This window comes from Primulina huaijiensis, chromosome 1 (assembly GCF_012295235.1).
Source record: "Primulina huaijiensis isolate GDHJ02 chromosome 1, ASM1229523v2, whole genome shotgun sequence".
Lineage (NCBI taxonomy): Eukaryota > Viridiplantae > Streptophyta > Magnoliopsida > Lamiales > Gesneriaceae > Primulina > Primulina huaijiensis.
The window spans coordinates 510,336-538,256 of NC_133306.1; the positions used below are offsets into that span (position 1 = coordinate 510,336).

A 27,921-nucleotide genomic window follows, 5' to 3' on the forward strand; every position below is an offset into this window, starting at 1 on the left:
GTTGAGTTTTTTAGTTGGTGTCACACTGATTTTATATTACTGCATCTCCATCTGAATGTACATATTTCTCCATTTGACCAACATGGAATATTAAAATATGAAATTGTTTTTTAAAAAATAAGTTCATCCCACGAGATATCATAAAAATCCGACCCAATTAAATAATCAAATCTAAGATTTTTTCCAAAACTTAAAAATACCAGAAAAATATCTATTTTTTTGTTGCTTGGGCCTCATGAATTAAAAATATCATAGTATAAATCAACTATTCAATTTAAGATAAAGTTTTAAATATCTCAAAAGTTGAAAAAAATAATGGCAAATAAATGAAATGAAATGCTGTAACCTCGTACGGAATGTCCAAGTGCTCCCCCTCCTGGCTAGAGGATCTGATTATGAAAAACAATAGCAGAATGAAACGCTGACTCATCCCCAAAAATGGTACACTCCGCTGTTGTTTCTTTCACAGTCTCCTTCCCAAAAGGTACAAGCTACGACTCTGATTATTAGTTTACCTTTTGTGTTTCAATGCTGTAAAGTAGAGTCGAAAATCTCCATTTCTTGCAGGTATTTTCTTGGTCTGCTTAAGTTTGGTTAAATGTTTGTTTGTCTGAAATTTGCTTGGCCGTAAAAAGAAATAAAAAAAAAAAGAAAAGAAAATGAGTTCTATAATGCTTATTCTGAGGAAAATGCTTGAACACGATTCATTGTTGATATTCCTTGATCCGGTGGGCAGACAGAAAACATTATTGTTTCAGTGAAGAATAGGTCATTTTCTTCTCGTATTTCACCCAACTTCTATATCAGGAACCAAAGCAGCCTTTTTTGCAAGTTCCAGAGCTATTGGAATCCCTCAGCGGTGGTACAATCTAACAACAGATCTTCAAGTAAACCACCTCCCTCTCTGCATCCAAAGACTTCGGAACTGGTGAAACCTGAAGATATATCGCCGTTATTCCCGGAAGTATTGATCAAGCAAGAAGCTTCAAATGACCAATTTATAGACATCCCAGAAGAAGTCTTGATGTTTATAGCCTTTGGCGCCCAACACCTCTAATCAGGTTAGGTGCCTCAGGGCAAATCCTGGATTTTAGTCGAGTGGGATGACCTGATATTTAAGGTTATCTTATTTCAATCACTTTATTTCGCCTAACTTGTTAAGGATAATCTTTTGCTTGAATTTAGAACCAAAAGATTGGAAAAACTACTTGATACTCCTGCAAGAATCTACGACAAATATGAAGGGGTTAGCCCAGCTGGATCGCATAAACCGGACACAACTGTTCCTAAAGTTTGGATGCACTGCAAGGTGACAAGAATTTAATAACTGAAACTGGAGCTGGTCAATGGGGGAGTTCACTTGCTTTTAACTCTTCAGAAACTGTATTCAAGTTCTCTTTTGCAGGTCTGTGTATAAAACTGCAGCTGGCTCGGAACTTTGCCGGCCTCTTCAAAGGTCACCAGTAAAGGATTCTATATAGCTGGTGCTTTATCATTGTCCAGTTTATGTCTCAAACGCATACACCAGCTATTCCAATAATCTCAGACACGTATACCAGCTACACTAATAATGCTTAGTTTTAGAATATGCAACGATGTCAAATCTAAGAGAAGTTTTCGTCGAAACACGTGTTACAGCAAAGATCCATCCCAATTAAAAATTAACCAGATCTTACATTTGATCTTTTTGGATCATAAATTACAGTATTATGAATAGCTGCTGGCTGCCAGGGTACCGATAAATTTGGCTGAGCCAAGCGGTGTCTAACATTCAGGCTCTGACGCTGTCTAACATTCAGGCTTTGTTGCAAAATGAGCAAAACATTTAGAAAATCAATATGAAAAAATACAAGCTTGGAATTTATTCTATATATATACACACATACAAGTTGGTAAACAGCATATTTTTATTATGTATGTGTTTAAATTATTGTATTTCCAATAAATTATGTATCTAATTGAATTTAATAAAAATAATTAGACTTAAAAGCAATTTAGATTTGGGGTAAATTTAATTTTTTAGTTAGATCATGTATCAATTTGTCAATTAACAAATATTTCGTGTACCAAATATTTTTTTACTGCTTCTTAAACAATTGAGGATTTTTTATAATTTTGAACTTTTTTTTTGTATTAAAACCTTTCACATTTGCGATCGAGGGCTCTTTTAACCTCAAATTCTATAATGAAATTTGGTCTTGCATTGACTTAGTTTTTCAAATGAGCTCTTAATTATATCAACTTTCAATTATATCATTTGAGCCATTTTACAGTAACACACAAACACATTAAATCGAGTCAAATGAAATGAGAGGGATTAGAATAATATAGAATTTACCGGAATTTCGTGATTGCAATTAATCAGAATAATATAGAATTTATCAAGATTTCTCGCGTTCAATATATCTAAGTAGTATAGAATTTTCCGAATTTTCATATGTTTAATAAAGTTGGGTGAGTTTGAATATAAATGTAGACATAACTTGATCTATTCCACATTTATGTATGATAAAACATAATTTTTTCCTTGAAATTATTAACCAATATCCAATTTTTTTAATGAGAAATTGGAAAATGAATTCTTACATGACCTAATTGTCCTCAACAGTGGTAGGCGTTAACATCTTATACATAAATCAACGCCGCATTCAGCTCTTCCCATTTTTCAGATTTTACTGATACAGAATGCACCTTCTTTCTTGCCGGGGTTTCATTTATAAATTTGGAGACTAATTTTCCGCAGGATAGCTGCTTTGGTTTTGGCTTTCGCTCCCAATCTGTCAATTCACTATCCGATCAGGTAGAAACCCTATTCGCCTAAATTATCGTTTGATTACCTTTACCATTCATGCAGTTAAATTATCCGATCAGGATTAATTGATATGTTTTTTTTAATAAAAAATTACCTTGCGATTTGAGAGTTAGGCGTGTATATTAGCTTTCAGTTTTCTTTTGGTTTTTTAATTCTATAGTAACTTCAGCTATTATGTGTGGATGGTTTTTTTTTTTTTTTGAATATTGTTTGGATGGAAATTTGGTATGTCTGGTTCTTTAGATATTTGTGAAACTGAGGAATTGATGCAAATCAGTAACAGTTTAACTTGAGAGTCCATAGTCAAGAATATTATAACATTGTTTAAAAAGGCTTCAATGTTTGAAACAATTAATCTGTTAATATCCCATAAATCTAGTTCTTGACCAGGTTAATGTAGTTTCCCTTAAATATTCGGAGTTTTTACGTGCTGGTCAGTAAACATAATATGAGGCATCAACCTAAGGACCGCACCCGTTGAGACTCAGACTCCCCACTTAAACCCATTTCACACCCCCATTACCCTCGACACAGTTTTTAGGTCTGTGCTGCTTGTATCGGATGAGTATATGGTTTGTTTAAAAATGTATCTCTATATGCAGTGTTAAGTGGTTGTTCATGTGATAAAAAGTCTTTGTAGCAGCTCATTATGTCAAGCCAAGGTAGAGTCCTTCCTCCTCACCTTCGTCGTCCACTACCTGGCCCCGGTGCATTGTATCCCGATCCTTATAGTTCGACATTTCCTCCACCAACTGCTGGTTTCCCTCCTTTTGAAATGTTACCGCCTCCTGAGGTAATGGAACACAAGCTTTCTGCACAACATATTGAGATGGAGAAACTTGCTACAGAAAATCAGAGGCTTGCGGCTACTCATGGATCTCTAAGACAAGATCTCGCTACAGCCCAGCATGACCTGCAATTAGTACATTCTCACATTGCAGACATGAAGTCTGAGAAGGAACATCAGACAAGAGGAATTATGGATAAACTTTCAATGATGGAGGCTGAACTTGAAAGTTCAAAGCGCATTAAGGTGGAGTTGCAGCAATCAAGGGCTGAGGCTCAGAACTTAGTAGCTGTGAGGAAGGAGTTGTTTGCCAAGGCGCAGCAGCTTACTCGTGATCTTCAGATGGCTCACTCTGAGGCACAACAGATTCCTGTTCTGATGTCCGAGCTTGACAGTATGAGACAGGAGTATCAGCATTACAGGTAGCCTTTTCTTTTCTTTTGGTTGAAATAAAAGATTCAAAATTATTGAATCTTGAAAAAGAGAACGCGAGACACCACAAAATTTAGCTTGTATCTATGACAAAATGTCAAGAGGGTCGAACCTTTTTCTTAATTTGGATTGTAATTAATAGATGCTGGATGATAATATAGTAAGATAAATATGGCGGATCTATATATTTATATGTTCCTAACAAAACTGCATTTGAAGTTTGAAATTTTTTGGGAAAATTTCCAAGACGTGAAGAGAAAACAAATGTCTTGGTTGTGCTGACTTTAACCAGCATTCACATTTTCTACATATATTCATTCTGATTATTCCCCTTTCTAGATTCCTCGAAGAGACAACATGAGTTAAATTATTACATTTTTCGACTTTGTTTTCGTGATTTTTTTCTAGTTTCGATTTGGTATTGCAGATATTATTTCTAATTGTGGTCGAATTTGTACAGGGCTACCTTTGACTATGAGAAGAAGTTATACCATGATCATCTGGAATCTCTTCAAGTGATGGAGAAGAACAATGCTTCAATGACAAGAGAGGTGGAAAAGCTCAGAACAGAGTTATCTAACTCCACAAACTTCGATCCTAGAACAGGCATAGCATTTTCAGATTTTTTCCTTTTCAATATATGTGTGCTGATTCAGGGGAGACCTATGAACTTTGAGGACGAGACTAGACCTTTTAAAAAAATTATAAATAAAATTTGAACTTGTTTTCCAGACTCCTTACTTTGTTTTCCCTGACCAATGTTCTCTTCAGATTTTTGGGAGCTCATGTATTACCATGATATCGCAGGTGGGTCACATGGTGGTTCTGCTGGATACGCTGGAAGTGTTCCTGTGGCGAACTATAACCCCACCCAAAATGCCTACGGTGCTGCTCAGGTATAAGTTAGCGATTTTGAACCATTTGATTAATAGTAGCTCTTTGAAAGCAGAAATTGACAATTTTTAAACCATTCGACTACAGTACGCCATCACTGGACCAAGAAAGCAGGATCGTACCTCGTTAATAATGAAATTGTGATCCCTATCATGTATTGGGTCTATTTTACCTTCAGATGATCTCATCGTGTATAAAATAATTCATATTCTTTCAAATGATATATGTATAAATTTCACATCCTTGTCTAAAAAGTAGAAAAAATTCTGTTTTTTCTTAGCCTTTAAGGTTTCTGTTCGTTTGGTGTTTTAATATTGACTTCGATCTTTGATTGTTTAATTTTTCATTGCAACAGGGCCAAAGTCCGTTTTTGGGAGGGGTTAGTGGGGCTGGTGCTGCCAGTGCTGCTGGCGGGGGAGCTGTTAACTACGATCCTTACAGAGGCCACACTGGAGCTGTAGCTGGTTATGATACCCAAATAGGCAACACTGGTACTGGTTATGACGCCCTTAGAGGACCAGCCGGATCTGCTTACAATGCTCAGAGAGGACCAGCCGAACCTAGTTACGATGCGCAGAGATATACATCTGGACCTAGTTATGATGCTCAAAGATGGCCATCAGGACCTGGATACGATGCTCAAAGAGGACCAGCTGGAGCTGTTTATGATACCCAAAGAGGACTGGCTGGGCCCAGTTTTGGTGGGCAAAGCGGAGTTAATTATGATATGCAGAAAGTCCCTGGCCACGATGCATCATCAAGAGCTACTACCGGGTCTCAAGGGCAGGTACCGATGAACAATAATGCATCTGCTACACCGAGTGCGAGGGGTGGATCCGAGAATGATCCGGTGCCACGAAATGGAAACCCTGCTCGAATTTGAACTCAAAACCTCTTCTATCTGAGCAATTCATCTGTCCTTTTGTGGATGGGATGGAAAGTTCAGAGGGACGCCCAACCATTTGTGCTTGAGATTCTGGTGAATTTATTTGGTTTATTTTCATGAGTGTGGTACGAACGAAATTGTGTTGGTTTCTTTTTGCAACACCAGAAATCGCTTCTACTATGTATTAGTTGTGTTAAAAAACGTGTGCAGGTAATAAGCATCGAGTCACTAAACAAGATTTGAATTTTATTACTAGAAACATTACCATCTTCAGCGGCAAACCCAAATGTTTACAATTGTTTTTATCCATTAAGAAGGATAGGAGTATTATTAATATTTTCAAGCAATTGAAAAAATTTATTCAACTTGAAACTTATCATTTTGAATTTGAGTCTTGTCGGGATTAAAATTCCAACGTCAAACTAAAATATTTATACCACCAAGTCTTGAAAAATACTGTGCAAATGTGGCCCGACCCAAAACCCGCATACGAACCAATATTGTGACCCGACCCAAATCGCAAAAGAAATTTAAATCCCAGTTTCCCGGCGTAGCGCCTTATCCGTTCCCAGCAGGGAAAACGAGTCGGTTCAGCGTCAACCCGAAGGTAAAACAAAAACATTAGCGAATTCAAGTGTGAATAGTTTCTTATGGGGAGCTAGGGATTTTTTCAGGATATTCATAGATAGGAGATAAGTCAGGTAAATTCATAGCCAGAAGTTTCATCCTCCCGTTTTCATTTTCTCGGGTTTTGCTATGACTATGCATTCTTAGTTTAAGAAATTTGTCACAGAAATACGAGCCTTTCCCCTTGAAAGACATGGAATCAGTGGTGGCTACAGTGACCGGATACCACGGCTCTGAGAGATTCAATCTTATTAAACTGATAGCTTTGACCGGTGCTTGTTACGTTGGCAATATGAGTCGATCTATCACGCATTTGGTAGGATTTGAATCCATCGTATTTATGCAATTTGATGTAGTCAATGACTGCTGTGAGGTTGAGTTAGATTTGTGTCTTTTTTATATTATAGCAATTGAGTACTTGTGCATCACAGGTGTGCTGGAAATTCGAAGGAAGAAAATACGAGCTTGCAAAGAAGTTTAAGACGGTGATAGTTAGTCATCGCTGGATTGAAGAATGTGTAAAGAAAGGGCGCCGAGTTTCGGAGACTCCATATACCTTTCAGAGGTATGGCTTTTTCTGAAGATTGGAGATTATGTTAGTTTTATGATTGTTGTTGCGTTGGTTCTTTCATTTAATGTTTTTGCAGCTACTATTTATTTAATTTGAAGTAGAATATATCTAAGCTGATAGGTGTTTCTGGTGAAAAACTGTGAATTATGCACTTTTGCTGTATGTTTATGCAAGTTGTTGAACATCTAAGGACGGGCAGCAATTTGTTGAAGGATGATATGAATGGGCCAAATGGCCAAGGACCAATTTGTTCTGTAATATCGAGGTAGCTGACACGGATATCTAAGCTCCATGGTCAGCTAATGGTTCACTAACTTTTTTGATGGATGTTGTTTATGCTTTCGTTTGCCATTGGGTTTTAAATTTATTTACGTAAAATACTAACAAGGAAGCCGTTGAAGTTAAGCATTTTGAGAAAATAAGTATTTCAACGATTATGCATCATCACAATGACTATAGATTTGTAGATATATCATCACGTTATAATGTCGGCACTTCGAAAATTTGAGTACTTCCTAACTTGTTATAATGTTATGTAACAGTTTTTTATAGCTTCCTACCTACCTGGCATTTAATTGGATAATCACGATGAATATTAGTTAGCTTGTTTTGTGCCCTGATATGAACAACAAATGGAATGAACTGCATCTAACTATTGTTTGGACTCTTATTAAGGATGATTTTTTTATACAACTTGTTTTCGACCCTAATATGAACAACACATGACTGATTTTTTTATAGTGGGCAAGAGGTAGGAACACTGTGTTCCAACATCTCATTAAGGATTAAGCAAGCTCGTGTTCGATCAAAAGTAAGAGAAACCTCAAAAGTGCCTTTGCTTGAAGTTGAAGATGAAGAGGCTAATGTTGATCCATGGGCGGGCTTCAACTTTTCAAATGAGGTTTGCAATCTGATATTTATTTCTTATAGATCTTGCTTCTTTTTTAAAAAAAAATCGAGGTTTCATTTATGTCTGTATTTTCTTTAATGGATTGTAAAACTGAAGCTGATATACTCATTAGTGATCCAAGTATACAGAATACATGCTTTATTCCTGCAGAATATATTAGGGTTTTTGAAGAACCAATTTATATTGGTTTTTAGTTGACTATATTCAGAAATAGTAGATTATTACACTTTAAAAGAAAAGCAAATTATCACCTGAAGCATTAAAGACAGCCCTTCATGTCTTGTCCTATTGATGTACGCACGATATGATGAAATCTTGGGGTAATGCCTTTTCTTTGGCAACTCACCAATTCTCTCATGGATAGCTCTATTTTCTACACCTTTGGCTGTACTTTGATGGTAGTTTTGAGGTTTGTTGCTGTTTCAAATTCTTTATGATTCCTCTGTATCTTACAAATATTTGCTGCCTTATTAGCATTATTTTATGTTGACTTAGTAATCATCTTTAGTTCTTTACCCATGCTGATGCAGCACAACCATGGTTCTATCAGACCAACTGGGAACTGGAAAACAACTGAAAAAATCTCAAGAAAGAACAGTCCTGGAAGCAGCAATTGTCAACTTGAGGCTGTCAATTCCGAGCCCATGGTTAGAGAAGTATGGAAATATGCATATAATTTTTGGTTTATTTGGTTACTTACAAGAGCAGCCGAAGGCTGTTTTCTCCTGCCTAAATTAGCTTGAACAGTTACACCAAGTGATGAGGAATGCATTCCATTTAGGAAAAATAATATGGTTCTTCCCTTTTCACCATACCTTTAGATCATGGAAGTCAAATTTTTCTTTGAACTATTGATTGCTCGGGTAGTGCCAGGCCTATTCTTCCTGCAGCGGCAATCAAATTTTCTGTTTCTGTTTCACATTGACTTTCATACCTCTAATATGTCATTTTGGCCTTGTATATTATATTATTATTGTATTTTTTCACCAATCATCTTTAGCTTGTTATGATTAAAGTTTATCCGTGTTTCCTCCTGAGTATGCCACCTGACAAGTTATTAACATCTGTTCATACTATTTTAATGGTCTATTTCATAAATAGAACGAGTAACCAAGTGCTTCTGAGCCTACACATTTCTTCTTACAGAGAAAACGGAACTTCACTTCATCAAAACCACATTGCAGAGGTAGGAGGCTAGTTAAAAAGCAAATCACCATGGTGGATTTGGCATCAACTTCAAAGTTCGAGCGAGAGTTTCAGTTGGTGAAAGTGCTTCCTGAAGACAATATCAGTGAAATTCTGTTTGACAGGTCAAAGGTTGACACACACCAAAATGCTTCTACCAGGCACACATCTGACATAACATGCCCTAGAAATCGGCTGAGTAATAATGATTCTATAGATGTAGAAGAGATTGAGGTCGTGAATATTGACAATGAGAACGATTATGTTCATGGTGTCCCATGTTTGCTCAAACCTCCAGAAGAAAGTCTTGAAATAGTTCTAGATGATCATTTTGACAATCATTATTTTTGTATGACACAGCCTATGCCAACAGAGTTGTCATGTGTCATATGTTGGACCGATTTCAGTCCCACCCGAGGAGTGCTGCCATGCGGCCATCGTTTTTGTTTCTCATGCATACAGAACTGGGCAGATCAGCTGGTGAGCACGTGCCATTCCGTGATAATTACCATCTAGTGTGTATATATATTTGATTTGAATCCTTCTTGATACTAACTGTTATTATTCTTTGCAGGCTTCCAAAAAGAAGCCCTCCACATGCCCTCTGTGTAAGGCTGACTTCATATGCATCACCAAAGTGGAAGACGCCCTCTTTTCAGACCAGAAAATATATTCGCAGACAATCCTGAACGACAACTCAAAAGATGATGTATACATCCTTCCTGATGAGTCAGACCATCTCCCTAACAATGTATGTGTTTCGGTTTTCTCATTCCATATTATTCTGTTATCGGTCTATTCTCAAGCTCATCAAGGTATTTGTTATTCTTTGATGTTGTGTAGCCATCGGTACATGTTTGTTTTCGATGCTCCAGTAGAGAACCTGTGGACCTTCTTGTTCTCTGTCATTACTGCAAAATTCGAGTTGTCCATTCTTACTGCCTCGATCCACCTTTGTTTCCGTGGATATGCTTCCAATGCAAAGATCTCCAAATGATCTATCTTCATAACCGATAGTTCACTTCAACTGTCTTTTATGTAGAGCATGTTGTACACTATTTGATCATTTGCATCCCATTTGCACAAGGATGAGTACGTAAAAATAACTCAAACTGTAATCATATTTCAAAGATTTAATCTATTGATTTTGTTTTATCAATTTGTTGGAAGTTTATGGCTTCAGTTTACTTGAGAACTGTGATAATGAGCGCAGTTGCATGCAAGGGCAATCTCCGAACACAATTGTCTATTCAATCTTTCAAATTGTATTTTGTATGTAGTTTGTATATGTGGGTAAATAACAAGCATTTCTAAAATAAATATCAAATATTTAATAAATATCAATAATTAAAATAAATATGATGAAATACAATATTTAGATTGATGTTGCCTCCTCTCAACATAAGTACTCTCATTATCCATTGAGCGATTGGAAGACAACTAGTCCAGTAGGTGAATCATATTAGGAAGACATTATTTATTCTAGAAGACTAACATACATGGAACAACTGATTTGATCCTAAATATCTACTCTGAGATTGTATAAACTGTGTCTGCTTCTGAATTTTCACGAACTATAAGAAAAAACCGTATGTAAAAAAAAAAAAAGAAGATATCATAAGTAGTCTCCTCGTGAGGGGCTTTATGACTTCAATCGTGTGGCTTTATCATTAACAAGAAAACATGTTGAGTGTGTGTGTATGTGTATTATTATTTATTTATATAATGTGAGGAGAGGAGAAAAAGATGGAAATATAGGCAAGTCTAAATTCAATGTTGGTCCTCCCAATTTCCAAGTCAAATTTTATGATTGATAAATTTAATTTGTTCCAGCCATGTTTTCAAGCAACATAGAAACATTCCTCCGTCCCCTCAAAAAGGGCTTCATCCTGAATCCCACAGGATTCACATTCCAGCTTCTACCAAAGCGCCACCGAGTCCAGGCGCTTTACAACGAAGCCAAAAATACCATCAGATCAGTCCCATATATCCCTCGGAATCATCATGCTAAGCTTTAGCAGGATTCTTCTTGTAATCCTTAACCTCACAATCCTATTATTTTCATTGGCTCAAGTCAATGTCGCCAAATCCCTGGCATATGATTCCCACAGGAAACTGTGCTTGCAAGAAAATGCAGGGGCAATTGCATTCAATGCAACTTTCCTTCTAATCATATCCGTTATCGGGATAATCGGGACGTCCTGTAAAGTCAAGTCTCTGCAGGCAATTTATTTATGGATCATGTTAATTCTGACAGTTTCTTCATTTGTTTATGTGACGTTTATTTCGGTTCTAATGCCAAGGGTATCGGCAGAGAGGGTATGGGAGAATTCCAAGGATGGGTATTGGTTGAATGAGTATCAGCCGGCGTTACAGAAGGCTTTGATCAATGGAAAAGATTGGTTCATGATCCGGAATTGTTATGTGGAGTTTGGGGTTTGTAATGTGTGGAGAAACCAATCCAGGACCCTGAATCAACCTACGAACCAGGGTCGAAACTATGTCGAGGTTCTTGTTTCTTTTATGCTTCGTTCCATGTCGTTATCCTTCTTTATTGCTTGCTGTCTGAAATACCTTATTCATGTACTCTACGACCTTGCCTCACATCAATATGTTACAGAATTTTGCAATGATATGAATGCCTTCTTACAAACTTAGCACGTGAACTTTAATTTGATTGATGGTTTTAGTCAAGTGACTATCTTGCCAACGTTTTATGACACCAAACCGCAGCCATAAATAAATTTCTTGGTCGCCCACCATAGCATCTCATCCCAGAAATATAAATCCAACATGATCAGATACCTATGTAAGAAATATACAAGATTGTCATTATTGTATTGATGCAAATGTTTGAATCGATATACAGCTTGGGTGTTGTTATCCTCCGGCTCGTTGTCAGCTGGTGCAAACAAACATAACATTGTGGCAGACCCCTAAGTCCGGGGTCGATCCAAATGATACAGAATGTGTTCATTGGACGATAAGCGATCGTGTAGGCGATTGCTACGACTGCGACTCCTGCAAGGCTGGATACTTAACAAAATACCAAGAGAATTGGCAACAAGGCACCTTCATGCACATTTTTCGTTTGGCGTTCCTCACAGTGGTGTCTGCCCTTACTCTGTATGCTTTCAATGATGACCGTAATGCCAGACTCGAACATTACACTTGAGAGTATGAATCCAAGTCTGATTTATGGCAAGATATGATGACCTTTTTATCCCATTGATTAGTTTTGGTGTATTCCCTAGTCCATACCCCTGCGACATCGATCAGATTCATTAACATATCCTCTCATCTTTATGAGCTTGTTTCTCTGTTTTTAGTGTGATGTCAAAATAAAAGTTGCGAATCTGAAATAATATAGATGCAAATCATTCTATTGGAACATAGCTTCGTTTTACCAAAAACCTACGTACCACATCTTGAACTTTTCGGTAAACTCGAACTACCACCACGACCACCCATCAAAATTCAGATAGATACACATAATAAATGTATACGCGTCCAGCCGACACAAAAGAATAACATATATCGTCATGTGCCATAGTGTATTATTATTATCATTATTATTAATAATATGTAAATATGTTTTTACTATGTCTTATCAAGTACATATTACATATACCCAAACAAACGACAGATCTTAGTTGGATTGAAATGAACCTGATGAGCTTCCAACACATAACCCTCGTCGAAATGAGGAAAAGAACACCAAAAATCGCTCCTTTCTTAGCCCTAATCGTACTCCTCACAATCCCATTATACTACCCTTCCATTATAGATTCTTCCAAGAAATTAAACACTACATTCGAATCTTCGATAGATTCACTTAAAGACACCAATAATCCTTGCAGCTCCCTCGACTTGCGATGCAAAGAAAACGAACCCGACGCGACGGCCCAGCACCTCGATGCCGCCGCAGGAAAGGAAATAAGGGAAGAAGCCCAACCCGCTGAAACGGAAGCTGCTACTACACCCCCGGATGAAAAATGCGACTTATTTTCCGGCGAATGGGTTCCGAATCCCGAGGGCCCGTACTACACAAACGCGACGTGTTACGCGATTCAGGAGCACCAGAATTGTATGAGATCTGGGCGGCCCGATGTCGGGTACCTGAAATGGAGATGGAAGCCCGATGAGTGCGAGCTTCCGATATTTGATCCACTCCAATTTTTGGAGCTGGTTAGGGGGAAATCCCTGGCATTTGTAGGCGATTCAGTGGCAAGAAATCATATGCAATCCTTGATTTGTCTCTTGGCGTCCAAGGTAAGCAAGCCTCTAATCTCATTTAATTATTCTTTAAGCACCAATGATTACAGTTTAAAAGTGGATTTGGATTGGTTTTATATAAATTTGTGATTTTGATGACAGAATATAATAAATAATTATTCTTACCAGTGGTTTAAGTATGGGACAGTTGTACTGTAATAAATCTTTGAGTTAATTGGATATTGGGAAATTAAATATAATCAATGAGGATGTTGGAGATATTGTGAAATTTTGTGGTCAATCTTCGTTCAAATAGGAAATTGCCAGAAGTGAACAAACAAATAAAAGATAAATTTATATTTTTATATATTCTAATAATTATTAAAATTAGCTATCCAACGCATTAATGTTACGTATGNAGATACATATATACATGAGATAATACGTGAGTTCAGATCTATAAATTGAGAATAGTATACAAATGAGAGAGAAATAAATAATTTAGAAACAGATTATGTGGTACTGTTTGTCGAATAAATAATAAATTCGTGATAATTAATAATTATCGAATTTTGTGATAATTCGTATTAACAATGTAAAATAATATATATATACCCAAAAATATCAATTCTCGTCTTAATTCTTAGGAGACTAGCCATCTCGAATTCGCACTCTATGCAATTGCAAAATGTGTTTTGTGATCACGTACAGATGATCTCTAAATAAATTGTAATAACATTCATTTCTTTCTTTTACAGGCGGGATATCCTGTAGATACATCAACTGATCGAATCCAAAACAAACGCTACCAATACCCGGCTTACAACTTCAACATCTCCATGTTTTGGTCGCCCTTTTTGGTTAGGACGGCTGAAACTAACCTAGAGAAGCCTCCTTTCACCGTGCACCTCGACCAGTTCCACCCGAACTGGACTGCTCAAATCGTGTCTTTCGATTACGTAATCATCTCTGCCGGCCACTGGTTCACCCGCCCCTCCTATCTCTACCTCAACAACAGCCTCATAGGTTGCATCTACTGTGCCGAACCCAACATCACCCACCTCCTCCCACCGTTCAGCTGTCGTTGGGCGTTCCGGACAGCGTTTCGAGCCATCAACAGCGCAGCTGGATTCGACGGCGTGGCGTTTGTGAGAACGTTTGCGCCCTCGCATTTCGAGGGCGGCGCATGGGACGATGGTGGGAAATGCGCGCGGACGAGTCCATTTAAGAGGAATGAGGCTGTGGTGGAGGGCTCTGACTTGGAAATGTATTCGGCACAGGTGGAGGAGATGGGAATTGCACAGAAAGCAGAAAGGAAGAATGGAGGGAAATTGAAGGTGCTGGATGTGACGAAGATCATGTTAATGAGGCCGGACGGGCATCCTGATAAATATTCGCATTTGGCGGGGACGGTTCAGTCATTGGCCAATGATTGCGTGCATTGGTGTTTGCCTGGTCCTATTGATTCTTGGAACGATATTTTGCAAGAATTGTTGAGGAGAGAAACAGGCAACAAGAATATTACGTGATTTTTTTTTTAATGATTTAATTTATAAAATTGAATTTTAAATATAAAAACCTATTTCCGTGTCCATTTTTATACCGACCATGTGCTCTACGACCGACCAGCTACCATAAAACATAAATGATCTATCGCAGCTTTATTTATTACATAGGAATATAGAATTAGTAAATCTCCTGTTACCAAAAGACCACCAACATGCATGTGTTTGTCAAGCAAAATCTGAAAAGGATGCACTCTCTTCGATCTCTTTAAACTATATCAACTACAACACCATAGATGAAGAGTTTAGACATCTTCAAACATTTAGCAAAAGACTTGCTTTTGAGCTTTGTCAGTTGCTTCTCTTTGAGTTTTGATTCAAACTTTTCTTAAATAGGCAGCCTTTCCACTTTTCCTATAAGACTCGTTTTCTTCAACATAATTATCTTTTCAACCATTTCTGCATCAAAACAAATAAAACAATATCACCAAAACCAATTCGATCATATACAAAACATAAACTTCTAAATAAAACATTAACCCAAACAAGATTACACTGAAAAGGGGGGAAACAGAATTCATTAATTATATATAAAAAAAAAATTAAATGGTTTTGAAAGAGACACGCCGGCCCTAACTCTCTCATATGAAATGATAATCTCGGTTTGAAAACTAAGGCTTAACTGCTCAACAAGTTTCGAATCTATTCAAAGATATTTTACTGGATTTTTTTTCTTTATTTTAATTACCACCGTGTATCATGATATTACATGGTACCTACCCACAGAGTTTCTCAACACTGTCATTATATCAGTGAATCAATAAATTTAATGTGGATTCTATTGTCATAAAAAAAATAATTGATTTTTCGTTTGATTTGTATAAATTTCAAAATCAGATAGCGACTCTCCCAAACTCAAAATACTTAATACTCCAAATAATTATTCATAATCTCTCTAATATATATTACCTATGATAATACTAAAATATTTCTTGAAATCTCGGAAGTATCCCTATAATTCTTTATTGATTTCCTCTCTTTTTAGTGTATATACATAATATAATATATATTCCATCTCTTCTCTTCCCCGCACCTCCAGCACTCCATGCACCATTGGAGCTCCAATCCATGGAGCCTCCCTTTCCCAAAAACCTGACCATAGGTAAAAAAACAAAGGATATTTCCATTATATTATCCCTAGCATTAGTCCTCCTCGCCGTTTTCTGTCTATATAATCCATATCTGCTTAAATATCCTTCATTAGCACTCTACAAAAACTCAGACGACGATATTGAAACAACTGAAAAGTGTGATATCTCCAGAGGGGAATGGATCCCTCATCCGGACTCTCCGTATTACACGAATAAGACGTGTTGGGCGATCCATGAGCACCAGAACTGTATGAAATACGGGAGACCCGATTCGGATTTCATCAAGTGGAGGTGGAAACCGGACGGCTGTGCTTTGCCGGAGTTTAACCCGTCTCAGTTCCTGGACATGGTCCGGGATAAGTCTTTGGCATTTGTTGGGGATTCTGTAGGGAGGAACCAAATGCAATCCATGATATGTCTTCTATCCAGGGTATGTTATGAATTAATTTATGTTGCGTTTCAATACAAATTATAATAAATTTTAAATGATATCATAATTGGATTGAATCGAAATTCAAGATTGATTTGAAATTTATGTTCTTTCTTCTTGATAAACTTACATTTGAAACACATAGATTTTAAATCCACCCATCCAAAAGAACTTAAATCTATTTTCAGTCAATTTTTTATTTCGTTCAAGATGTGACATATATACCTTTCATATTCCTAAGTCATGGCTTGATTTATGCTAAATAGATTTACTAACTGACAAAGAACAATGGTTTAGTCAAAGTTGGAGTTAGACTGAGGTGTGGTTTATGATATATTGGATTATTGGGGCTCAACAAACTCACTCACAAAGTAAAACATTTTTCAAAAATGTTTGTGAAATTCAATTCTTTGAATTTGTTGTATAATCATCATGTACTTTTTTTCAAAACGTGGGGTTTCACACATTCACATTAATAAATAATTAATATTGGATTCCGGCGAGTATTTCAAAACCCTGTCAATACTTTTTTCACATGATGATGACGAATTAGCACGCAAGTGACTCCCCACTCGGCTATAATCCAAAATACACATAATTAATATTTTCTTTCTTGGCCAGCATTGATCGCTGTTTCAGACATAATCACGCATGTTTGGTGGGTTGTGATTTGAATTTTATAAATTTAGTCTGTTATTATTATTAACTAAAAAGTAGAACTGGTGGAAATGTCGATTAACTTTAGCTGCATCGTCGTATTATTTAGTAATTTATTGTCCTGAATTTTTATATTTGGAGGATGAATGTATAGATAGCTTCAGTGAATGCAACATTAATAATACCATGCCAATGACAATTTTTTCCAATTATATTAATTAATCATTTCGTCATGTATAAAATAATTTGGGGGACATCAAAGTTCTGGGAATCAAATCTTGGGAACGTGGAGACGGGCTTGTAGCCCAGTTGTCTCACTCCTGTCGGAATAACCGGTTTTCTCGGGTTCGATCCCCTTCTCGCGTGAGTTGTAATAAAAAAAAAATCTTGGGAACGTGACCTTTCAATTTTCTAACAAAATGAATTATTGGTTTAACCTAACCCGTATTAATCCACGTATTAAAAAAAAACACAATTTTTGTATTAAAAATATTATTTTTATTATAAATGCAAACGCTTAAAAAAAAACTATTAAAAAAATCAGAGACATGATTTTGTATGCATATAATTGTCTGTTTCCTTAACGATGATGATGATTTTGTTGAATGAAGGTGGAATATCCGATCGACGTTTCGACCTCATCAGACCAGTACTTCAAACGCTGGAGATACGTTAATTATAACTTCACCATCGCCGCCTTCTGGACGCCGTTCCTGGTCCGATCCCAAGAACGAGGCTCCTACGGCCCGACTCATACCGGTCTCTTCAACCTCTATCTCGACGAGTTCGACCACTCATGGACCACTCAAATCGACGATTTCGATTATGTCATCCTCAACTCCGGCCACTGGCTCACTCGCACCGCCGTCTACTACGAGAACCGCAGCGTCGTTGGCTGCCACTACTGCCAGCTCCCTAACATCACCGAGCTCAAAATGAGTTACGCCTACCGTCGCGTGTTCCGCACCGCGCTTAAAGCTATCAACGGTAGAGAACATTTCAAAGGAGTAACGTTTTTGCGTACCTTTTCTCCTTCGCATTTTGAAGGCGGATTGTGGAACGAAGGCGGGAACTGTGTGAGGACGCGTCCGTTTCGCAGCAACGAGACGGTGCTGGAGGGTGTAGGTTTGGAGTTTTACACGATCCAACTGGAAGAATTTAGCTTTGCGGAGAGGGAAAGGAAGAAGAGATTGAGATTACTGGATACGACGCATGCGATGCTCTTGAGGCCCGATGGGCATCCGAGTAGGTACGGGCACTGGCCCGATGAGAATGTGACTTTGTATAACGATTGCGTGCATTGGTGCTTGCCCGGCCCGATTGATTCTTGGGCCGATTTTTTGTTTCACTTGTTAAAGTTAGAGGCCTGAATATCTTGAGGCAAGAGAAATTTCATTTAATTATAATTATTTTTCCATTTTCATTTAATGGGGCTTTTGCATCTTCACTATGCTTTCCCTTCTACAATTATTGGGTTTGATTACTCGAAGCAGCCGTGAGCTATGGTTTTCTGGAAATTAAATGTTTATTTATGATGCAGCTTGTAGCTCGTATTAAGTTTTAGCATAAAAAATTACCATTTCACACAAAATTTGAGTTAAAACTAGGCAAAAATAAACGGACAAAATGGATCCCTCTGAATGCAGAATCAAATATTTCATTAGACAATATCATCAACCATACACCAGTTTATTTTATAGACAAAAGTACAGCCTTCCACCAAATTGATATATTCAGGGCATGTTTATATTAAAGAATGTTCTATATGAAATCTTGATGAATACCAATATATGTAAAACTAAGATGCAAAGGACAAAATCAGACCTGATAAGAAGCAACCGAAGATATCGGCCCCTTGTCAGACCCGCTTCGTTCAAACCTATTTCTAGCTATATTTACATCTGTACCGCTTCTCTCTATTTGCCCCAATAGCTTGTTAGCTTTTTCCAGTTCTATCTTTTTGAGATGAACTTCATGGACGAGGCCTTCTGCTTGAGCCTGAAAATTCAGGAAGAAACTAATTGTAAGAGGCACGTACGAACACTCGTTTCATAAATTATGGGAAAATGAAACCGTGACAGAACTAAATATGGATTAGAAGAAGAAATTTAACCTGTTTTGCAGCAAGTTGTTCGATTAGGCTGTGAAGCTGTTTATCCAATGCTTGTTCTCGCTGACCTGCGAGGGGTTGTATTTGTTAACGGAAACGCAAAAGAAGCAATTAATAAAGATTTGAATTATTGAAATAAGCTCCTAAAAATGGGGCGAGTTTGACAACTACTTAACAGCGATTCATGTTGGGATGATTTTGAATTGTAGGACTGGTCAATTTTACACTAAAGAGGCCATTCTTTAAAAAAAAAAAAAAAACTACCAGGGCAAGGTAGGGCAGGACAGGGCTTCAATTCAAACTGCTCCATCATGTCCAAACAGCAAGAAAATAGTGGTATTCTCCTATGTATGTTCTTTTTCTTTTTTCTGCCGAGCAAAACTCTCCCAGAGATTTATCTTTATGGATTAAGTTCGAATAATTTCTCAATTTCTCGACTATACTATTTTACATACAGACCCATACTACAAGAAAGGCCAATATTTTAACGCAAAAAGTTCATAGCACAAAGCTGGAGCAAATATTCTCTTAACTTCCGTTGGTTGCTTGGCTGCAATCCAATTTTTGAAAATAAGGTTGACATGACACAACAACTTACCTGGAGTTGGTTGCTTCCATGCATTATCCTGAACCTGCTGCCACTTTTTCTCCAAGATGTGTTTGAAAGCATTCAATGGTAGTTAATTAAATACTCAAGTTTGTAGAAAAATTAAGGAGCAGCTGGAAGATTCAATATTAACAATTAATTATTATTACATGAAATTTAAGGACATTTATTGTTAACGATTTTTCTCTAGCTGCTGAAAGTTTGTTTATGTTTACAATTATAGTTCTGTTTTCTGTCCTTTAGTGATTCATGCATGTGGAGACACGCTCTCATCTTACATCTTTTCTAAAATGGAAACTAGTATTTACATTGAGTATGTGATTTTTTTGCTATCAAACTTATAGGCTTAGCAACTTCAGTACTTAAGTGTGCACTCGATTGAAATTATGTTTAAAACACCTGATGAAAAGATCAAGCAATAATTAGGGCGATGTAATGGTTGATGTTCATGTATGAAAGCTCTAAATTTGGGAAGACTGAGAATGCTTTGTTGTTGAGTCGAAGAATTTCTGTCAAATAGTGGGGCATTTTTTGGATCTTTTAGTAGTTGTTATTGCTATGTTTGTTTTTGCATCAGTTAACTGATTGAGATGGTGATGATGAACAAATTGTTCCTTCTACGTGTTAATAAGTACTATTTTTTCGACGCCTACAGGAAATGCATGGAAGAGGCTACGTGCTCTTTCTCGTCTTCTTCAAGCTCTTTGTTCTAGTTCCTATTATTCCGATATTCTTTTTGTAAACTTATGGAGGCATATACTTTTCCTCAATTTCTCTATCAGGTGGCAGCGCAATATCATACAAGCTTTTGTGTCCTGGCTCAGGTATATATCAAGTCTTTTGCTTGAAAATGGAATTTTTTAGGTATTTCATGAGTTTATTCTTTTATTGTTGTTGCAGATGATGTAGTTAACTGAAGTGGGCCAACTGGATTTGAACAATAGTTATGCTTTTCCTCTCTTTCCTTGGGTATTTTCTGTTTCTTATGTGGTTGTGGTGGGAGTGATTCCAATCCAGATGGATCATATGGTTTGAAGATTCATCGAACACAGTCGTTCAAAGGCATAATTTATGCATCTTTCTATACCCATCCGAGGCTTGATGTGACATTTTGAGTTGGAACTGTTTGTATGAGAAAGAGGCTCACCACATATTTTTTTGAGGGAAGAAAGTTTGCGTTAGGAAGAACCCAAATAAACATGTTTTTCAGAACCATACAACCATAGAAGACACTCTTCATTAAATCATTCTAGATTCGGTTCCAACGAAATAACTTTACGAGATAACTGGTGGGCAACACCATTGGTTGAGTTACTTTTTTGTCTGAAAACTTGATACTAAGCACAGATCTTGCTGCCAATCGTTAGCCTAACAGTGTTCCAAATACTTCATTCTTCTGTTTCAATCACATCATATGTGTTCTTGGAGTGAAATTTTGAAGTGAAAAGGACATGTTTTCGTTTATTCATAGAATAGGCCGATTTGGTATTGTAGTTATTATTATTATATTTTAGCTGGGGAGGGGGTGGATTTAAATGTCAATGTTGTCCCCTATATCGACAGCTTTCTATGTTTTTGTTTTCGTTGATAAAATCTCTTATATTCTTCGTACTTTTTTAATTTTTCTGGCAGCTCTTGAAGCTCATGCACCATGCTAGCTCCTGTTTGTTGTTTACCAACAAAGTGCATGTGCTGATATCTGGCGGGCCATTAATCCAGCGTTATGCTCCATTCTTGAACAGTCTAATTTCCGCCTTTGAGAGATGGTGGTTTAGATGAGTAGTCTGGAGTCGAGGAGAAAGCAGAGAAAGGGGAAAGAAAGAGTTATAGCTTACAATTTTGCTGAAACAGGTCCTTGGGCGTATGATTTGCTAGTATCTATTCTTCATTGACTGACAGTCACTTTGGACACACTTTCAAGTAGATGATTATAACCCCGTCCCTTGAACGTTTTAAAATACAAGTGATTTTGCACCATTCGTTTTGGTTGCTTTGTTCGAAAAGATGAGATAGACATGTCATGTGGATTTGTATACCATTTGGTGTGTGTGTCACGTATGTATGTATTGTATGGATCAGAGTAGTAACATAAATTGTTATTACATCAATTAATATTAATATTCTACGGGCAAAACAAAAACTCAAATTTGGCTACCTTTCGAGTAACGTGCCGAACTGCTTCTTTGGTTGCAAAATTCAAATAATCCGCCGACTCCATGCAAGCGAATGCGACCTTGACAATTCATGGAAACTGCGTCTTCTTCTTCCTCGGAGATTTTTCCTCCAAATGGGGTGAACCAAGGATCGAAAGTCGATTCTCGGATCGGGGTCGCCACATTTTCAACCTCGTCCTCGACCCAGCATCGGCGACGGAGAGGCTGCGAGAAGATGGTATCTCGCCCGAGGAGGCGTCAGCAGGCGTTTGGCCGTGAAATAGGCCACGCTGCTGCGGAGACTTATTTGCTCGCTCGCCTCAGCTTCAAGCTTCTTAGCTACCTCGGGTAAAGTTTTTAATTTTTTTTTATTAGTTTAATGTTTGGTGGTTTAATTTTCTGTTTCGTCACTTCTCAGGATAGGCTACCGATGGATTACTAGATTACTTGCCCTCACGCTTTATGCCATGTTTCTTATGCCTGGGTTTGTCCAAGGTGAGTATCAATTAGCGATGTGATTCTTTTGATTTGATTTTGAGGATTTTGTGGGGTTAGTGCAAGTACCATGGAGTGTGCTGTTTGTCGCAAACACTTATGTGTGCCATTGACCTTGAATTGAGCAAAATGTAGTTTCTTTGTTAAGCTTGGATTTCCAGTGAGATAATTGTGGCAGGATGAGGGATGGTCCACAATTTGCCGAAACAAGAAAAACATTAGAAAGTATATTGTTCGTGACAAATAGTTTTCTTTCTCTAATTATAGCTTTTCTAAAGACACTTCATTACCATTATATTTCGGGAGTCTGTCTAGAACTATGGAAGTGGAAACATAATGGTTATAGATAATTTCTGTTATTCTGGGCGTTATATTCTAAACAATGATCTTTCTTTCGTGCAAATACGAGAAGATAAAGGTGGACTTAACTATTGAGCTGAAGAGACCAAATCTGTTCTGCATCTAGGAGTTTGAATAACACCATCTTGCTATTTTGTTTATTGTTCTGCTTTTGAGATGACAAGGAGATGCTTTGTGTTTCCCCTTTCAACGAACAGACTGAATGTGATTTGATATGTGCCTGAGTTCTAAGAAACTATGTTACACCCCAGGAAAGTCTGCTCATCTTTTAAGTATGTATCCGTTGAATTCATAGTGCCTGCCCCTGGATTGGATTCTTTGTTGTCAAGTAATTAGGTCCATTCATTTTCCATATTTGTAGTTGGGTTTCTATATTTCTTTTCAAGCCAAATCCGTCGAAGTGTTGTTTATGGAGATCAACCAAGAAACAGGTATAATTTGGAATTTCTATATGATTCCTATCATTTAAGTTTAGTTACACTTACATTGATTGAAAATGCAAAAGGCACTTGCAGGTTGGATTTATATCTGCCCGCAAATAGTGATGGCCTGAAGCCAGTTGTGGCGTTCGTGACGGGTGGGGCATGGATTATTGGGTAAGGTGGTCTGAGGTTATTACTTCGAACATGTGTGCCCTCTATTCTCTCTCTCCGTTTCTTTTTTGGGGGGTATTTTGTCATTGTATATTCCTTTGTCATGTCAATGCAATAATTCAATAGCTATTGTTTGTTTGTGGAAATGGTGCCTTTTCACCCTTGAAGTGCATCAAACCATTTATTTTATTTAAATGAGAAGACATAATAATAAGGAGATTGCCTTCAAGAAACTCACCGGACATTTTTCACCTAGGGTTGAATATTTAGAATGGAAATACCGACTTGCTAGTTTAAATTGCAACAATTGTGTGGTTGGTTAATCTTGATACTTAGGAATTAACTGATAATAATATTATATCCTTAAATTGATTACCTTACATTGAATCGTTGTATGGATATTGTGTGGATAATCCCACCATTACGGGCATATATTTCAACCAGAATTTCCAGTTTCTGTTAAAGGATAATACTTTTTAGTTTAGTATTTTGAATATGTCCGCTTGTTTGTACCTGTTCAAATGCATTTTCACCGGTGCTCAGCAAGTGATATGACTGGCTACCCACGGTATTAATTTTATGGGAATCCATGCTACCAGAGACTCCTTTTCCCATGACAATAATTTTAACTGCAAACAAGGAATAATCTGTTTTACTTTCAACGTATAAATATTTTCCAGTATAATGTCACAATACCAGAATTTTTTTAGTACCAAATGATATTCTTCATTTTTTAAGTTGATTGTATTTCCTCAACAACCATGAATGAGGGTAATTGTTAAGTTTTTTAAATCTTAGTATAAAACAGGATCATCACAACCCATAAGGCTTTTTCTACGGAAGAGACTTTCTCAAGGTTCTTGAAACCTGTTAAACAGATCATTAGATAAATTGGGTTCTATGCTGAAGTCACTTATAACATACTCTCAGTTAAGCAATATCTTAAATGCAGGTACAAGGCATGGGGTTGTCTTCTGGGACTACAATTAGCGGAAAGAGACGTCATAGTGGCATGCATTGATTACAGGTAGCTGTCTCTGTTTGATATGGTTCTGGTCCATATAGCTTTTGTGCAAACATGTGTATAGTCGAATTTTCCGAACAAATGGGCTCGGGGGATTCACTTTTAGCATCGACTTCCGTAATATTTATTTGTGACTTTAGGTTCTTGCTTGAAGCACCTTTGGGGATACTGTGGAAAATTTTGCCACATCCGAACTGCATTAGAATCAAATATAGCTTTAATCTACTTATACCAAAATGCATGCTAGCATGCCAATAAATGTTTATTTCTCTCCGTTTGCATAATAACCAGTTTCTTGATTATTTTTCCATTATGACCTGGGACTAGGTTTTATTAAAGGGTGGTTGAAGAATTTTTTTAAAAAAAAATCGCGTTGTCAGCTTCTCCTTCTAGTTCACCTAGGTGTTGGCCTTCTTTGTTGTCGGCATTCTTTAAATGTGTGCTTATGATTTTTATAGACAGTGCTTTCACCTGCTCACGGATATCTTTTAATACATCTATCTTGAGTTCAGGAATTTTCCACAGGGAACAATCAGTGATATGTTAGCAGATGTTTCTCGAGGGATTGCTTACATTTGTGAAAATGTAGTTGAATTCGGAGGTGACCCTGATAAGTGAGTCTTTTTGTATTTTCAACTTTTCTTATCTATTCAAGCACCTGCTTCTAAACTGGGAAGAGAAGGAAAAGTAAACAAAGACATTTATTATTGAATAATTCGAGCACTTGATTAATAACTGAAGCTTGGTCATGATATCAAAAGAAAGCAGAATTATCTAATTTCAGTTCTTATCGCGCTTTCTCACATGGATAGAAAATTATATATTTTGACCTAATTACATTCATGTAGTTATGTTTACTGACTATTATAAAAATCTAGGTGGAAAGATCATTGTCTGAGCCCAGATGTTTTACCTAGCATCAAATCTTGCTGACGTGTGGCAAACACAAGTTTCACATTTTAAACGATTAGTCATTCTAACACAAAGTGTCTTTTAAAATTGCAGAATTTATTTGATGGGTCAGTCAGCTGGTGCTCATATTGGTGCCTGTGTTCTTGTGCAGCAGGCAGTAAAAGAATCCAGAGGAGACAGCATATCTTGGAGCGTATCCCAGATGAATGCTTATTTCGGTTTATCTGGGGGGTAAGTTACATGGATTTTGGGATTTCTTCTCTGTTTCTTTTACTCCAATTCCCGCGAGCATCATAGCTGTGCAATTTGCCGGTCAGTCTTAAATCTTAATGGTTACTTATTAGCTATATTGACAGGTACAATTTACCCAAATTAGTTGACCATTTCCACAGTCGGGGCTTGTATCGTTCCATCTTTTTGAGGTGTTGAATCTTCTTCCAAATTCTAATGCATGTGGCTATGTGGTTGCCAATTTAGGCCTGTAAACAATTCTCCTCTCTTATAGCTGTTGTCTTGATTTGTGATTTTAGTATAATGGAAGGCCAAAAATCATTGGAACAATTTTCTCCTGAAATGATTCTACAAAATCCAAGCTCAAAAAATGCAATTTCCCTGCTCCCTCGTATTGTTCTTTTCCATGGTACTTCGGATTATTCCATACCCTCAGATGCAAGGTTTGTAAAACCTTGGTGACTTTTGATAAACCTTATTTAGTCAAGTCCTTCATGGCCTTCTGCTGTTGAAACGACTGAATTCTGCCACAAACTTAATCAATGTGTTAACTTTGGCCCTATATACAGTAAGATGTTTGTGGAAACACTCCAGAAAGAAGGGGTTCGAGCTGATCTTATCTTGTATGATGGAAAAACTCATACTGATTTATTCCTCCAGGCGAGTGATTATTTGTATTCAACCACTTTTTTTTAGTCTTGTTTTTTGCATACAGTTAGTTATAGCTATAAATTTGGCTTATTGTTATGCATGGGATATGTAAGAGACATGTCAGAGATTGAGATTAAAATTTGTAAAAATGAAATCACCTCTGATGAACTTTGATGAAAATGATCTACTTCTTCACATATTAGAAGTAAAAGACGCACTGATGCGATTTTTGTTTTGTATGATTTAGTTACTGTTAGTTCTGAAAATGGAGGAATACTTCTCATGTCATGATCCAAATTGAAAATGAACCTTGATGTACATTTGAATTTGATCTAAGGTTTCTCCATAAAAATGCAGGATCCCCTACGAGGTGGTAAAGACAAGCTTTTTGACGATCTGGTAGCTCTTATACATGCCGACGATGAGGAAGCTCTTGCAAGGGATGCTCTGGCTCCTCCAAAACGGCGTTTTGTTCCAGAAATATTGTTGAGATTAGGTCGTCAAGTAAGTCCTTTTTAACATAACCATGGTCTCTGAATCGGTGCTTGAAAAGACATCTGCAATTTCTATGTTACACCTGGAGTAATTTTTATATGTCTCAATACCATTAGATCATGTAGGTCTCTTATATTTAAGTAGAAGCTAACATTATGAGTTGATTCTTCAAAAGTCAATTTCACAATCTCGATGTGGTATAGAAAAATCTTTTAAAACTCAGTTTCTTTTGCGGGATGAATTTGTTCGACGTGCCATATCATGTATGTGACATTTTAATTTACAATCGATATTCTCAAAATTGTAGATAGGTTACATGTATTATTAATACAAAACTTTATCTATAGCAAGCAACAGGAGCACAAATAATTAAGAATATTTTATATGGACTACCCTAACAATATTACCAATCGTTATAATTTTACATAATAGTCGTAAATGCATATTTTAAAATTTTATTATTATTAAACAATGTCATAAACCTTTTCTTTTAATAAGGAAAAAAATTAAAACATAAGTTTTATTTGACTGAGATTTTATTAAGTAATTTAATTCCTAATATTCATTTGCTCTTTATTTTTAGTAAATATTTAAAATTAGTATACATTAAGACAGCCCAAGAGATATTGTATACATATGTCATTTGTTATTGTCAGTGACATGAAGCATTTCAAAAGATAAATTGTATTCAGCTGTCATTTGTTATTGTCGAATTTTAACATTCATTTTCGGGTCAAAAAATTTGTGATTATTAAAGGTAAGTAATGTCCTTTGTATAGCTTTTATGCATCTAATGATTTTTTTTTAAAAAAATTATTTAATATAAAATTTTGAAAAAAAATTATGATTGAGTGAAGAGTTACAATTTTGTCATCTACCTATAATAAATAATCTTATTTTTAATTTGTATTTATAAAATTGGGATTGTGATTTTTATTAAAGAATGTAAATTATTTTTAATTTATATGTAAGTTATTTTAATTCACCAAAATTATATGGTATAAATATTATTTATTTTTTAAAAATAAAAATGTATAAATCGAGTAAAAAAATTTCCGATAAAATCATATATTATTTTTTTGGAAGTAAAATATATTAATGCAATTTTCTAAAAACATTATGTAAAAATGCAATTGATGAACATGAAATTTATAATATTATTTTTTAAAAAAACACAAAAATATATTCAAAATTTATATATTTGGAATGTGTCAATCCATATACAACA

The 27,921-nt window shown here is 36.5% G+C and overlaps 5 protein-coding genes and 1 long non-coding RNA gene across 12 annotated transcripts; all 6 read left to right on the forward strand.

Moving 5' to 3' along the window:
• Nucleotides 1-496: 496 nt before the first annotated feature.
• Nucleotides 497-1,684, forward strand: LOC140977605 (uncharacterized). Its single transcript, XR_012175432.1, has 2 exons — nucleotides 497-1,061; nucleotides 1,186-1,684. It is a non-coding gene; the product is annotated as an uncharacterized lncRNA (long non-coding RNA).
• Nucleotides 1,685-2,615: 931 nt separating this feature from the next.
• Nucleotides 2,616-6,047, forward strand: LOC140973814 (protein FLX-like 2). Of its 4 annotated transcripts, none has more exons than XM_073436905.1 (5): nucleotides 2,616-2,800; nucleotides 3,453-4,021; nucleotides 4,492-4,637; nucleotides 4,839-4,927; nucleotides 5,281-6,047. In XM_073436905.1, the coding sequence occupies exons 2-5, from the start codon at nucleotides 3,462-3,464 to the stop codon at nucleotides 5,806-5,808; spliced, it is 1,323 nt and encodes a 440-aa protein (XP_073293006.1). In that variant the 5' UTR covers nucleotides 2,616-2,800; nucleotides 3,453-3,461; the 3' UTR covers nucleotides 5,809-6,047. The 4 variants fall into 4 exon arrangements, with proteins under 4 accessions (XP_073293006.1, XP_073292990.1, XP_073292998.1 ...); XM_073436889.1 differs by having other exon boundaries at nucleotides 2,617-2,800; nucleotides 3,415-4,021; XM_073436897.1 differs by having other exon boundaries at nucleotides 2,617-2,800; nucleotides 3,456-4,021.
• A 312-nt stretch (nucleotides 6,048-6,359) lies between these two features.
• LOC140973833 (uncharacterized) lies at nucleotides 6,360-10,252 on the forward strand. Of its 3 annotated transcripts, XM_073436927.1 has the most exons (7): nucleotides 6,363-6,754; nucleotides 6,870-7,003; nucleotides 7,751-7,910; nucleotides 8,450-8,575; nucleotides 9,066-9,584; nucleotides 9,679-9,855; nucleotides 9,948-10,251. In XM_073436927.1, exons 1-7 carry the CDS (start codon nucleotides 6,632-6,634, stop codon nucleotides 10,119-10,121), a joined length of 1,413 nt encoding a protein of 470 aa, XP_073293028.1. In that variant the 5' UTR covers nucleotides 6,363-6,631; the 3' UTR covers nucleotides 10,122-10,251. The 3 variants fall into 3 exon arrangements, with proteins under 3 accessions (XP_073293036.1, XP_073293028.1, XP_073293043.1); XM_073436935.1 differs by lacking the exon at nucleotides 8,450-8,575 and having other exon boundaries at nucleotides 6,360-6,754; nucleotides 9,948-10,252; XM_073436942.1 differs by lacking the exons at nucleotides 6,363-6,754; nucleotides 6,870-7,003 and adding an exon at nucleotides 7,018-7,274 and having other exon boundaries at nucleotides 9,948-10,252.
• A 2,401-nt stretch (nucleotides 10,253-12,653) lies between these two features.
• On the forward strand, nucleotides 12,654-14,913 carry LOC140973853 (protein trichome birefringence-like 19). The gene is made up of 2 exons (XM_073436949.1): nucleotides 12,654-13,376; nucleotides 14,078-14,913. The coding sequence occupies exons 1-2, from the start codon at nucleotides 12,696-12,698 to the stop codon at nucleotides 14,846-14,848; spliced, it is 1,452 nt and encodes a 483-aa protein (XP_073293050.1). The 5' UTR covers nucleotides 12,654-12,695; the 3' UTR covers nucleotides 14,849-14,913.
• Nucleotides 14,914-15,833: 920 nt separating this feature from the next.
• On the forward strand, nucleotides 15,834-18,510 carry LOC140973875 (protein trichome birefringence-like 19). The gene is made up of 2 exons (XM_073436981.1): nucleotides 15,834-16,405; nucleotides 17,674-18,510. The coding sequence occupies exons 1-2, from the start codon at nucleotides 15,953-15,955 to the stop codon at nucleotides 18,430-18,432; spliced, it is 1,212 nt and encodes a 403-aa protein (XP_073293082.1). The 5' UTR covers nucleotides 15,834-15,952; the 3' UTR covers nucleotides 18,433-18,510.
• A 3,410-nt stretch (nucleotides 18,511-21,920) lies between these two features.
• Nucleotides 21,921-26,915, forward strand: LOC140973862 (isoprenylcysteine alpha-carbonyl methylesterase ICME-like). Of its 2 annotated transcripts, none has more exons than XM_073436961.1 (11): nucleotides 21,921-22,280; nucleotides 22,351-22,427; nucleotides 23,149-23,218; nucleotides 23,303-23,383; nucleotides 24,333-24,407; nucleotides 24,917-25,018; nucleotides 25,410-25,547; nucleotides 25,661-25,738; nucleotides 25,847-25,990; nucleotides 26,117-26,207; nucleotides 26,556-26,915. In XM_073436961.1, the coding sequence occupies exons 1-11, from the start codon at nucleotides 22,024-22,026 to the stop codon at nucleotides 26,715-26,717; spliced, it is 1,275 nt and encodes a 424-aa protein (XP_073293062.1). In that variant the 5' UTR covers nucleotides 21,921-22,023; the 3' UTR covers nucleotides 26,718-26,915. The 2 variants fall into 2 exon arrangements, with proteins under 2 accessions (XP_073293062.1, XP_073293071.1); XM_073436970.1 differs by having other exon boundaries at nucleotides 21,922-22,280; nucleotides 25,673-25,738.
• The last annotated feature ends 1,006 nt before the right edge of the window (nucleotides 26,916-27,921 follow it).